Genomic DNA, 14212 nt, shown 5'->3' on the forward strand with positions numbered 1-14212 from the left:
AACACTGCAAAAACCTCTTGATAATCCACAATCCACATAATCCACAATCTCCAATTCCACGGAATCCCAGGGGGAACCATGCAAACTCCACCAAATCAACTATCATTTGGATTGCTTTTTCCTGTATGTCAGTTGCTGTAAACCAGTGCACACATTAGGTTTTCTCCATAGCTCCCCAGTTTGCTCTTCCAATTTAGTAACCACTTCCAGGGCTATTTTTCTTCTCCAGAAAACTCTCCATTCAGCTGACAATGTCAAGCCTAGCTTCTTCCCAACTACCATCAGGCTCCTAAACACTAAACAATGTCTGAAGAAGGGTCTCGACCCGAAACGTCTCCCATTCCTATCCAGAGATGCTGCCTGTCCCGCTGAGTTACTCCAGCATTTTGCGTCTTACTTAAACTACGGACTGATGTAGTTGCACTGACTTCAGGATTTTTGTTTGGACTAGTATTGGGGTTATTAATTTATTTTGTTGATTATATATTATGTGTATTGTGTTACAGACAGGTTATGCTGCTACAAGTAAGAATATCCTTGTTCGTTATCAGTACATACGACAATTAAACACTTTTGACTCAAATGTAATCTCACACCAGTCCGCTCATCCTCCACTACTAGTCTTCCCGCACCGCCCTTAATACCTTCCTTGAAACCCACCTTTTCAAACAGCAGTCTTGTTTTTTGGCCAAAAGTACATTGCTTATATTCAAAGAATATCCTATTTTAGATGAGCTTCATCCTTTCACTGCCTCAGTCCTTCCCAACGTGGACATGCTATTGCTTTCTTCAATTCCCTTGAGATATATTATTGCATATTTATAGTCAGGTTGAAAGAAATTTCCCAGGTAACAGAAGGCTAATAGCGCAGGGGGAAAAAAAACGCCTTTAGTACTAGTCACAATCAAACCCGTGGGTGAGGACATTGCCTGTGGTGGTTCTTGGTCAGAGCATATGACCCAACATCCATACTTGACATTTGTTCATTAATCGCATCCCTGTACGACCAGTCGCGGGCACTGGTGAAAAAGATAATGCATATTCCCAATCACGATGAGCTTCATAGCTCCAACCGGATAGATTGTATGTTAGGGCAGGTTCAGATGTTATGGTTTCCACTGAGAGCAACCATGCAGTGCAGTCAGACTTGTAAGTGAATGTGTCAACCCGATCATACATGGGAGAAACAAGGAACAGCTGACTGATGTTATTCTTGCTGGTGTTGGGCACGAAGCGTAGGCCATCAGAAAGGATTTTGGTCCTTCAGGCAGGCCCGGGAGATCTCCCATTTCGGTCACCAAAACAAAGTCTCATTCAAAGGAGAAAAATATATGAAATTATGCGATACTAATCAGGAAAGACAGAAAGAGGAAAACAGACGCTGTTACTAGGAGGAACATTGGCTTTGGACAACAAATTTGGAGAGGTGAGATGGTATCTGGAACCAATTAAAAAGATTCTCAAGTTAGCAAATACTATGTAAAAGCATTAGAAAATTATTACCTTTCCAACAAAGCACAGAATGTATAATCCAATAAATAGTAATGGGTGGCAGGGCTGGGGACAGCAGACTAAAGGAGAAAGGTGAAGACAGCCAGTAGATGCAGTAATAGCCTCCTCGTCTCCCATGAAGGTTATTATTTATCATTGGCATTGGTTTATCATTGTCACGCGTATCAAAAAACAGTAATATAAACTTTTGTTTTTGCGTCCTATCCAGGAAAAGCATACAGAGGCAATAAGGGAAAGGAAATAGAGTGCAGAATACAGTGTTACAGCTTCGGAAAATGTGTAAATAAAAAAAGTGCAAGGGATGCAATGAGGTAGATTGGAAAATAGGGAATTCATCCTCAAGAACAGAAAAAAATGATTTCTATGATTCTATACACTGAAATTTAGAAGCAGGCTATATGATACAATTAGAGCTAGCAATACAAACAATATGTTAAGTATTGCTTGAAGCCACAACCTTCCAGGTCAGAAATGAAAGTGTTGGCACTGAGGCAAGCCAAGACCAATAAGAAGGGCTTGTACGTCCATTACCAGTGAGTCACTGTTTATGATAAAATTCCACTCTGACACATTGAAAGGTAGGGTGGTTTTCCTTTATTCACAGCCAAATTCAGAGCAGAATAATGGTTCCTACAGCAAGCTACTATTAAAAAATGCTGAAACATTTGAGGAAGCATATCAGTGAGCAAACTGAGCAAGAGCTGGCCTGTCACCCAGCCGAGGACCACATTTACAGCAGAGTCCTAAGCTTAAATAAGCTGGCTTCCAGCCAAGTGGCAATGGCTACACCACCCAGGATCTCCCTACCACAAGTGGCCGATGCAGCTGGTGATGTCAATACATTGTAATACATTTGACTACCTGGCAGTCAAATGTATTAAGCACTATTGGTCACAGCGAGAGGAGGCTACAGAAGCACTGGGAGTAGTTTGCATGGGAAACTCTGCAAAGGTTTGGGGCTTCTTACACTACCTGCTCATTAAGAAACAAATGTCTTCACCTTACACCTTCTTAGCATCAGTTGTCATCTGGAACAAACTGTCCGAGTCCATCTTTAAGCAATTGAGTGCAATTTCTTTCTCTTTCTTGGGCATTTACTTTGCAAATTATTTAGAGACTCAGATGTCTACCATTTACTTGAGCACAAAATAAATCTTGTTAATGTAACATATTTTACAATTCCCCTTGCATGCTCCTCATTATTTCTATTCCTCAGGTGCCTCATATGCAACAGAAGAACTCAATAACTTGTGGGAATTAATTCCTCATAATTCAAACACTGGAAACAAATCACGAGGAGCAAGGTTGATTTGAAATTAGATCCCAAAGGCTTTAACATAGGGTGGGAAATTAATCATTTATTCTGAATAGGAGCTAAGTTGCACCAAGTTGTTGCAATGTGTTGCATTGTTGCAATGTGTTGCATTGAAACAAACAGCACACATGCAGGACCTTCAGTCCATCATGCCCATGCTGACCCTGAAGTGATCATCTATAGGGTGATTTCACGAAAGGTCACTGGAGCATAGATCCTCACCCACGTGACCGCAAAATCCAACTGGGGTACAAACGTCACTTCCGGTACATGTTAGTGATGCTGAAAACGCGCACTTTCACACCCGTTAAAAACCGCGAAAACGGCCCATTTTTGAGCTGTAAATAACTGTGCCAGTCGGGGGTGACCGTGAGGCACAGTTATCTAACTTTACAGTCCAGAAGATAGATAAAAACGAAGGTAAATACAAGAGCAGGATAAACAACGTGCACAAGAACGCCATGCACGTGCAACAAGAAGAGAGTATTAAAGCAGATTTGGTTGCAGCTCAAGCATCTATAGCTCTGCAAGTTGATGCTGAACTTGTTGCACGTGCATGGCGTTCTTGTGCACGTTGTTTATCCTGCTCACAGTGGGTGCCCAATCAGGATTGGTGACATCATTCCATGCTGCAGGCTTGTCTGTTATTAGATGATAAATAAATAAGTAGTTTGGGTGATTGTGCAGGCTTTAAACAAGAAATATTGAGAAATATATTTTGGCAAATAATAAAATGTCCTGAATTTGTCCAATTAACAGCTGACAATTATCCCATTCCTTAGCTTGCATCTGAGTAAGATTTATTTCAAAACTCATTGATAGTTTACGATTATTTAAATGGTAAATGTAGCTTCAGAAGCATTTTCATTTTGCATGTTAAAACCCACCTGAGAACCATGGGCGATTTTGCAATTTTACTGACGGATTTTTCACTTTTAAAACTTTTCATATAACAAATGAATAAAGATAAAACGTCAATAATGCCTTACTTTTGATGAAATGCAGCGAGCAAACGCGATAATTCCCGATATTTTCGATCTTTATATCTCCACGGCGAATGTCCACTAACCACTTCCGCTGTTTTTGCCCCTTCAGCTCCCTCTTGTATTTACCTTCGTTTTTATCTATCTTCTGGACTGTAAAGTTAGATAACTGTGCCTCACGGTCACCCCGACTGGCACAGTTATTTACAGCTCAAAAACGGGCCGTTTTCGCGGTTTTTACCGGGTGTGAAAGTGCGCGTTTTCAGCATCACTAACATGTGCCGGAAGTGACGCTTGTACCCCAGTTGGATTTTGCGGTCACGTGGGTGAGGATCTATGCTCCAGTGACCTTTCGTGAAATCACCCTATACTAATCCCTTAATTGGCCAGAGGCATTCTATTCCTTGGCTCGAAGTTAAATCTACAAAACGAGCAACATTGGTATCTCAATGAGTCAAGAGTAGGACAGGGTTTAGCTGATTCACCTTTCTTATGCCATACCATCCTCAAGCACCATTACATGAGCCACTGCAGGCGCTTGTGGGTAAAAGCGCAATGCGATGAGAAACTGAGCAAATTCACATCTTGCCATTCCCCTGTAAATGCCCAGGTGTGCTGATTTAGGTTGGGAGTGGGGGACTTTGAAGAGTTCAGGAAAGCTAGTGCTCGAATAGGAGGCCAACAGTGGGATGTCAGCCCAGCCACATTCATGACTCCTGCATGACTTTCACAGATCGGCTCCAGTCTCATCAGATGGCAGGGGAAGAGGATGCAACTGCTACCAAACGCATTCCAAATTTCAGTCCAGCTGCACTCTCAATTATACAAAAACCAAGCTGAGGCAGTGCTACTTACAGTCGGAAGAGTTCTTGTAACCCGAGCTAGACTCGTAGGTGATGCCGTCCTGGTGCGGAAGCGTTGTCTGGCGGACATGATCACCATCGTCCTCGGGCAGGATCAGCTTCATCAGGGTCTGGTTACACACGTTTACCACCTCCTTAATACCTGGTTTTTGCGTCAAGGAGCAGACACAGCAACAACTCGAAATGATGCCAGCATAGATGCAATGGGCTGAAGAACCATGCTGTACAATTCTATGACCAAAGCCGGACGAGGGGCCAGTGGCCAGCAATATCTGGAGGACAGGACATTGACCTGTGGCCTACATGGGAACTACAGATGCAATCATTCTGCTGCTGGATGGATAATCCAGAAGTTTGGACTAATGTGCTGCACCCATAAGTTTAAATTCCAACAAGACACTGGAGAATTTAGCATCAATAATTATGATTGGAAATCTACCACTTCATTGAAGAGCCCATTTGATGCAATTGTCATTGGGAAGTCCTGAACAAGTCTGGCCTATGTGAAACAAGACTCAGACAAAGGTATGAAAAAGGTCATTAGTGAAACAATTGAGCTCTGGACATAATTTTGAAAAACTTGTCTGACATCTGGGTATTCCATAGATTGTTTCCAACAACTCAGCATTTAGATAGACTTAATAACTGGAGTCCTCCGCAAGTCCTGTACAATTTTGTTATCTCTCCCAGCTCATATGCTAAGGTTTCCTATAAGGCCAAATATAGTTGGATGGCAGTCATTATGTTGAAGGAAATTTAAAAGTCTTCAGGATCATACAGAATAAAGCAGATGCTGGAAATGTGAAATAAAAACTTAATCAGCTAAGACAGCACTGATACAGAGAAACTCATGAAAGATTGTGCAACTGAAACATTCATTCCTTGACCTTTCATGAGAATGGATGTAGATAGATAGATAGATCCTTTATTGTCATTCAGACCTTTCGGTCTGAACGAAATTATGTTGCCTGCAGTCATACACAGAATCAATAATAACAAAACATACAATAAACACAAATTAAACATCCACCACAGTGAGTTCACCAAGCACATCCTCACTGTGATGGAGGCAAAGTCTTTGCAGGAAATAAACTGGTTACAGATACAGAGGTGGGTTTGTGGATGGAGACACGATACAAGACCAGAAAATGAGATGGGACAGAAAGCTGTAGAGCAGGAGGATGTATAAAGAAATGTTTTTTTAAATTAATAATTCGAATATACCATAGTAATATGACAGGAGACGTACATGAAAATGCTGGAAATGTTCATTTATTGAAACTGTTAACTTCACTAATTGGAATAAGGTAGGTGGAACCGAGAAAGCAGTAATAACCTGTTCGTGCTTCGATAAGGAGGTGACTTCTATTCTGTACGAATGAAGGAAGCTAATGTTTTTATTGCATAAGGATGGCCTGGATAATACGCAGGTTACTGGGGATCTAACAATAGATATTCTCCATGGCAGAAATATCAGTATTGCTGGAAAATGCTGCAATTGAAGACCAGGTTGAAAAATAATACATAATGGATTAAATGTTATCTGTCTGAACTCTCAATGGAAGCTGTGCAGAAAAAGACAGCTGCACATGTTTGCACCACCCAAAATCTGAGGCAGATAATTTTTTGCAGTTAGTCGTTCTGGTGAAAAGGATACTCTTCTTCCTATCATCATAGGAGAGGCATGGCAGAACGGCAGTCAAAATTCCTGAAGAATAGGGCAGCATCACACGGCCAGCTAACTGAATGAACTCCCTCATCCACGTCATTGCAGTCAGCTGAATCAAATCATCTGTAATAAGAACAACGAAAGCTGTTTAACCACAATTCATACAGCACTCTGCCTCAATGAGACACACATCAAAAAGTCTTAAGAGGGAGTGGCATACAAGTTTGAGACTGAAGTTTTGCTATTCCAATCTGGGCCAATGTCGGTGCTGGGTTGAACAATACCCAACATTTCAAGAATAGCATTAGTGTAGCACACTCCCAAGTCAAGTATAACACAGTTAAAACAAAAACTTCCTGCATGAAGTCTACACTGAAGAGGTTCACCAACTAACAGATGAATGTCGCTTGGACATTAATAGATTTAGCGGGCATTCAATTATAAATGAGACAATATTTGGAGTCAGAATAATACCATTATTTTAATTACTTAAACCAGGCAAAATGAGGAATGATTTATGTGAACAATTTTACAGATTCATTGCAACAAGAAACTAGACTGTGGGAATCCAATTTATTTCAGGTATTTTTTACAATCCGATGCAGATTAAAACCCAGGCCTGTCGGAAGGAATGGTAGTAGCCTTATGTTTCACTTGATTCCACTGTCACGCTGGGCCTAATTTCTCCTCCACATTTGCAATCTAATGTGTTAGTTTTGAGCTGGGAATAAACTTTATACACAAAATGTGCCATTCCCAGGGTGAATTGCTCTCGGCTGAGAGCTTTGGCGCATTTCCACATTTGTAATACACTTCAAAACTTTGTCTGATTGCAAACACTGACATGCAACAATGCGAGTCTTTGGTGTGGTTAGGGATTTTGAGGTGGTCAACAAATAAAACTGAAAAAATGTACCCAATTTGGACAAAAGTTACTGAATGCATTTAATTTTGTTTACTGCATTATTTAGATCTGCAGTCGTTTTCATCCTCACTATTTTAACTTTGTGTTGCGAACAATGACACATACTATAAAGTGCAAACAACGAACTGCTAGAGTGACAGAAAAAGTATTATTTTGACTTCAACTGAAGCCTTAACCACTGACCCGACGTGAGAAAGAATGGGGAACTTGCGACCACATCCAATGACTGAATGCTTCAGCACAGGAGCAATTTAAGGGGAAGTTAAACAATTTCATGAAGGTTAAACAGTAGCTGAGATTAAGCAAGCAGAATGTAAGGATGGTAATGTAGAGCATGGACTCTAGCTGGGGCCTGCAAGATCTGCTTCATTTTTTGAGCTATTGTGAATCGAACTGAATAATGTAGAATCATTTCATGTTATTCAGCACATTTTGTAAAAATGGATTCATACTGGTCGGACCAGGTAGCATTAGTGATCTGGATGAATATTTGTTTCATCGTCAGTTTTATAATTGATTGACACTAGCTGGGTTAAATTTGAAATGAACCAACTGAATTTAAATTCCTCAACTTGCATGGTTGTATTTGAGTTCAATTCTCTGGATCATTAGTCCAGCTGACAAATCCAGTAACAGCCACTTTATTGCCTTCCCCATGTGAAGTAATTGGTGTTAAAATAGGTAGAGATAATGAAATGAGTCCGTTTTTAAGAGTCTACAGTAATAATGATTGAAGATAGCAACATAGGGTTTTGCAACGAACGGTCCAGCAGGTGGCAGAGGCCAGAACTCTGAACAAACTAGGTTCTATAATGACCAACCCCACTCACCCACTCCATGCCCTGAAGGTGATCAAGAGCAGCATCTTCAGTCAGAGGCTGATTGCACCAATGTGCAAAACTGAGAGACATAGGAAGTCCTGTTTACCAGCTGCTATAAGGTTATATAATGCGCATAAATAACTGCACTTTTTTTTAAATTAATTGTATTTTAACTTGTATTTTAACTTGTATTTTAACTTGTTAAGTATGGAAGCCATTTGAGGAAATGTGTGGTGTTATGTCTGTCTTGAAGCTGTCGTGGCACTGTAATTTCCTGTAAAGGATTATTAAAGGTATAATCAATTAATCAATCAAGAACAGGCATATTGAATCGTTGGTTTTATAAAAGATGGCAGATTGTAAAAGCAAAACTGAAATGCCAAGTCTTGCGAAAATAATTATAGGTTTCAGTTGACCGTGTCCAATTGTGGACACCAGGTATGAAGAAAGATACCAAGAAGGTAGTCTAAGAAGTGCAGAGGAGATATACCAAAGCAGATGATATTACTTTCCTAAGAGCAGCGATTGAGCAGAGATTTGATGAAAACAATTATTTTTTTCAGGACAAGTTGTAAGAAATTATTTTTACTCCCAGAGGACACATATTTGGGGTATTTGGTAAAAGAAGAGATGAGCATCATGATCTAGCCAAAAGGAGGCCAGAGGCATGCTGAGTGGCTGGAAGTGAGTTCGGCGAGGATCTTGAAATGGGCCACTCACCAGACGCCTGGCAATGGATGACCAAGATGTTGGCCATTTCCGCAAACTTGACACTCGAGGGTTTTTTCTTGATCTCTTTCAGAAACTCAATGAGGACTGTCTCACACCTGCAATTGATGGAAGAAAATTGTTGTACTTTCAGTTCAGTACCCAGAAGACATTCATTCCACCTGTACAAATTTCTTTGGCACCTTTTACAGGCAACAAACCTACTCATTTGGGATAGACACAAAAAGCTGGAGTAACTCAGCGGGACAGGGAGCATCTCTGGAGAGAAGGAAAGGGTGACGTTTCGGGTCAAGACCCTTCTTCAGAATTTTTGTGTCCATCTTCGGTTTAAACCAGCATCTGCAGTACCTTCTTACTCATTTGGGATTTGACCTGCGTTAGTCCAAGCCCAGGACCAAGCCAGTGATAAGTGGACCCATCTAGGACAAACACCAAGCCTCTGGGTAATTTTTATGAAAGATGGTCACTGGCCAAGACAGCTCAATGTCAATGAGACATCATCCAAAACAAGATGCAAGGGTGATCCTAAACTAGGGCCTTTCATCATGTTTGGATGTACACTAAATTTGATTGGCCTCATTTGAGTCAGTACTTCTAACAAACCAAGGCAGATTAGCCTTGAATCAACTGCATTTCAGGATGTGACGTAACACTTTCAAGTAGTGGTAGAATTAGAACTAAGATAAAAACAATGGCCCTTCAGTGTTACTGCTGTTATACTGCTGACAATGGGCTAAAAGGAACCTATAATGGGTCCTAGCAGAGCAATCCATAAGTCTATTCTTTCCATCTAACTCATGACTCTGCACCTTGTTTTTTTCCTCAAGTGCCTATTCAATTCCAATTGATTCTGTTTCCACCATATTTGCGGGGAATGATGTCCAAGCCATGACACCTCAAAGCACATTTGTTTTCCTTCACATTTTCTGGTGCACATTTTGCTTAAAATGTTTTAATGTATCCTTTAATCATCTGAGTATCCTGTATTTACTCCTTTTCATGATCTTGTACACCTCCATCAAATCGCCTCTTCATTTTGTTTGTTCCAAGGAGAATCCTAATTTCTCTGGTCAAATTAAAATTGAAGCCTTAAATCCCTCTAACCATTCTGGAATATTTGTTTTTCTATATCCACTTCAGAACTTTCAAATACTTTTAAAATAAGATGATCAGAACTTGATGCAATACTTACAGTTGTAGCTAGTGTATATTGAGACCCATAATCACCAGGCTTTACTAGTCACGCAATTCAATTTTCAAAAAAATGTGCACATATGCACTCGGGTCTCTCTGCTCTTGCCATTTAGCTTGTCTCTTATTAGTCAATATGTTTACATTTCTCTACATTAAATACCCTCCATTACTTGTCAATCTTGCTTACAATGAGCATTGATTGAAGATTGCCCACACTCACATTTTGCGGATCTCTTTACTGTTATCTCCAAGGATCTGAAAGAGCCCATCCAAGATTTCTGGCAAGTAGTCTAGCAAGTTGATATCGGGAACACATTCCAATACAAGGATCTGCAACATGGAAGGGTTGAAAATAGTTGGATAGACTTCCCACTTTGACATTCGATCGATCATTCAAATATCAAGCCAGACACAAGAAAGTGACCCAAGTACATCTGTGTATGTTTAAATCTGGAAATATCTACATAATATCTACATTATATCGATCCAATCATTCCTTCATGTTTATAATCGGGCCACAGATATGAATTAAGATAATAAAGGTACCTTAGCATGACTAAGATGCTAGGAACCTTAGTGAGGACACCGATTCTGCTGGTTAATCCGTGTTTTACAGGATTCAGTCAAGCACCACTTAAAGTAACACGAAGGCAAGTAACATTGGTGGGTCTTGGAATATTAACTCTTTTTCAATTAGATCTTAAATGATAGCTTCTGATTTAAACAACAAAGTCAACTTTTTTATTTTAAACAGAAGAAGTGGAATGTGCTTTGGAACTCACCCAGGAGATTATGAATTGCCTGGCATACTGATTGTTGGAATAAATTCGCTCTCTCAAGAGAGGGACAAAAGCCACAAGATCAAACTTGGAACTTTCCGTCACAATGTCCTGTGAGATAAGAAATGACACAAGTATTAAATCATCAATCATAGACTAAATAATAATTTCCCCACATTGTCATAAACACCCTCCCACCACCCAAAAAATCTACCACTCAACTACACCCTAGCAGCTGCTAAAGCAGCCAATTAACCTGCCAACCCACTCAGCTTTGCGGTGTGAGAAAATCCAAAATCTCATACAGTCAGAGAGAACATGCAAACTCCACACAGGCAGCACAGGATTTTACCCGGTTCTCTGGCACAGAGGCAGTGGCTTTGCTACCTGCGTCAGCCCAAACTTCGGAAACCACCCCCTTTTGTTTTCTCTCGACAGATATGGCTATACCTTGCTGATTCAATTTCCTTCCAGCCTTCTGCCCCAATTTATGATTTATGGGATGTTGATATATCCGGCTAGCACCATCCATAGACATTCTTTCTGCTCTTTCCAACATTCACTCAGCAACTTCCCCCCCTACTTTACTAGTTTTGATAAAAACCCTATTTCTTGTGTTTGACTGAGACCCCATTTCTCTCCCCAATTTTACTGCCTGCCCTGCTGAATGTTTCCAGCATCTTCTGTTTATGTTGTAGACAAAAGTTGGTAAAACATCTGCGCTAACAATAACGCAAGGACACAAAAAGTAATTAAGGATGTCAAGATATAACAAAAATTACTGCACAAGTTCTGATTCAAAAACATATCAATGGAATAGTTTTCTCGTTCTCCCCACTTAGTGCTCCAATTTTCTCCCACATCCCCAAATGGTACATGTTTGTAAATTAATTGTGTACTGTAAATTGTCCCTGGGATAAGTAGTAAAATCTACTTATTATACTAAGCTTATTAAGATCTGCTTCCAAATCAACTCCTCGTGGTGCTCGGACATGATGGTCCTGATGAACTCTTGCTTCCCAAAGCTGGAATATATAACAGTAGTGTACATACGACTTGCTAAGCTTGCACTGGATGAATATATACACCAGTACCAAAAGCATTGAATCACAGCACCCCTATGCCTTGTTCATAATAGCTGGGGACTTCAACCAGGCCAACTTCAAGGGCGTGCTACCAAATGTTATCAGCACATCTTGTGTCCCACCGGTGGCCCAAACACCCTGGATGACTGCTACAAAATCAAAGATGCCTCGCACACCATGCCCCGTTTATATTAAAAAAATCTGACCACCTGTGTGTGCTTCTAGTTCAGTTTAGTTTATTGTCACGTGCACCAAGGTACAGTGAAAAGCTTTTGTTACGTGCTCATCAGTCAGCAGAAAGACAATACATGATCACTCCCTACTTGCAAGCAAAAAGAAAAAGTTGTGCAGCGCTGGTTTGAGGAAACAGGTGAGATCCTTCACGATTGCTTTGAGTCAGTGAACTGTTCCGTCAGGGGCTACAATGTGAGCCGCAACAACAGCCGTGTCAACTGATGATGACGGGGTCGCTGGTGCAGACCAGCGGCAATTGACACTTGGTTTTAGGGAAAAATAACACAAAGTGCTGGAGTAACTCAGCTGACTAAGTTGTTCTGAAGAAGGATCCCGACCTCACCCATCCATATTCTCCAGAGACGTGGCCTGACTTGCTGAGTTACTCCAGCACTTTGAGTCCATTTGTGCACTAAGTATCATCTGCAATTCTTTGTTTCAACTCCATATAATGATACTCGGTTATAGCGGACATTTGGCAATATCAGACACAACTCCCGCACTAACCCCCATGGTTCATCATAACAAGAGCTAATTGAAATTCTCAACTGTTGCCCCTTGCTATACCCCTTGTACACTCACGACCATGCAGCCAAGGTAAGGAGAAATTTTCCATCGAAAGAGTTAACTGAAGAAACTAGATGTAAAGTAAAGTATCTGGCAAAGAGCAAGATATATGATTAAATATTTGTAGTGCAGTATCATCTAAAATGTAAACACATGAGTGCAGAACTGGAAATTTGAGCAGGAAAAAAAAGTGTTGGAGGAACAGCACATCAGGCAGCATTTGTGCAGGAAATGGACAAACGATGTTTTGGTCGGAACCCTTATTCAGACTGAGGAACATGGTGGGGAAAGTTGGAAACGAGAGATGGGAGTGGGGCAAAGTCTGGCAAGTGATAGGTGGATATAGGTGAAGGGGTGTGATTGTCGGATGGGTGAAGATATTGACAGAGTCCAGAGACAAAAGGGATGGCAGATAAGAAAAGAAGAAGAATGAAATGCAAAACTGGAGGGATATTGGTAGATGAAAAACAGGATCCAAAATGTGCTGCCTTAAACAATGGTGAAATAAATTCAATTGTAATCAAAATGGAAGTAGATACTTAAAAGCCATGGGAACTAAATAGATTGCTGTTACAATAAGCCACCTGACGCCAAAAGGTCTCCATGTATTGTGAGATTTCAGGACTAGTTGAGAACAGCTGAGCTTAACCATGCAAGTTTGGTGCGGAGAAAGGGTCCTCTAACTTGGAAACAAGTGTAATGAGATAGAATCTCAACAACCACCTGTCTTGAGAACCCTATTAACTTCCATCACCCGCGAATATTCCTTCAAATTACAAACTGATGGTGAATTAATTTGACTGACATTGCAGAGAATTATATTGAAAACAAGCACTTTGTTCATTTCTGACTTAATGACCCCACTGGAACACAAACACACAACAGTAAATGTGTTATGCCTTGCATGGCCCTGCTCCTTTTGAATAAATTAAGTGCTCCATTATTTATACGTTTCACAAGATGCAATGTGCACCAGATACACTGAACATGAATCTTTATGTTTTAAACGCAAGACAGTGGCGGTTGTGATGAATGCATAGCTCGGTAAGGTGCCACATCATGCAGACGTTCTGTGTTTAATTATTGTTCTTTAACCGTGATCAGTCCCATTCAGAATAATTACACGATTTCCCAATCAGGAAACACAAATTATTTTTGTGTAGAGATTCAAAGTGTTGATTGTGACCCTTCATGCAAAAGTAGCCTTTTGCAATCTGGTCAAAATCTAATGCAGCATAACATCTGACAATCACGAATGGAAATGCTTACCTTTAATAACCGGTCCAGTAACTCAGAGCCGCTTTTAACATTTGGATCTGGATCAGCTGCCAACTGTGTACACAAAACATAAACCAACATAACTCGGAGCAAATAGCACCAAGCACAGGCCTTTCAGCCCATAATGTCTGTGATGTACATGATGCCAATGCCATCTCTTATCTACCTCAACAAAACCCATGTCCCTCCATTCCCTCCATTTCCAAATGTCTATCCAAAAGTCTCTTAAATACCACTATTATATCTGCTTCAACCACC

At 40.5% G+C, this 14212-nt stretch overlaps 1 protein-coding gene across 2 annotated transcripts in view; it reads right to left on the reverse strand.

Moving 5' to 3' along the window:
- vac14 (VAC14 component of PIKFYVE complex) overlaps positions 1–14212 on the reverse strand; it is a 246888-nt gene that overhangs the window by 211863 nt on the left and 20813 nt on the right. For both annotated transcript variants that reach the window (XM_033036030.1, XM_033036029.1), the window contains exons 5-10: positions 13946–14008; positions 10794–10901; positions 10232–10341; positions 8809–8915; positions 6331–6465; positions 4666–4815 (exon numbers count right to left, since the gene is read on the reverse strand). In XM_033036030.1, coding sequence (XP_032891921.1) covers positions 4666–4815; positions 6331–6465; positions 8809–8915; positions 10232–10341; positions 10794–10901; positions 13946–14008 — 673 coding nt within the window. The remainder of the gene's footprint in view (positions 1–4665; positions 4816–6330; positions 6466–8808; positions 8916–10231; positions 10342–10793; positions 10902–13945; positions 14009–14212) is intronic.

This window comes from Amblyraja radiata, chromosome 17 (genome assembly GCF_010909765.2).
Source record: "Amblyraja radiata isolate CabotCenter1 chromosome 17, sAmbRad1.1.pri, whole genome shotgun sequence".
NCBI lineage: Eukaryota > Metazoa > Chordata > Chondrichthyes > Rajiformes > Rajidae > Amblyraja > Amblyraja radiata.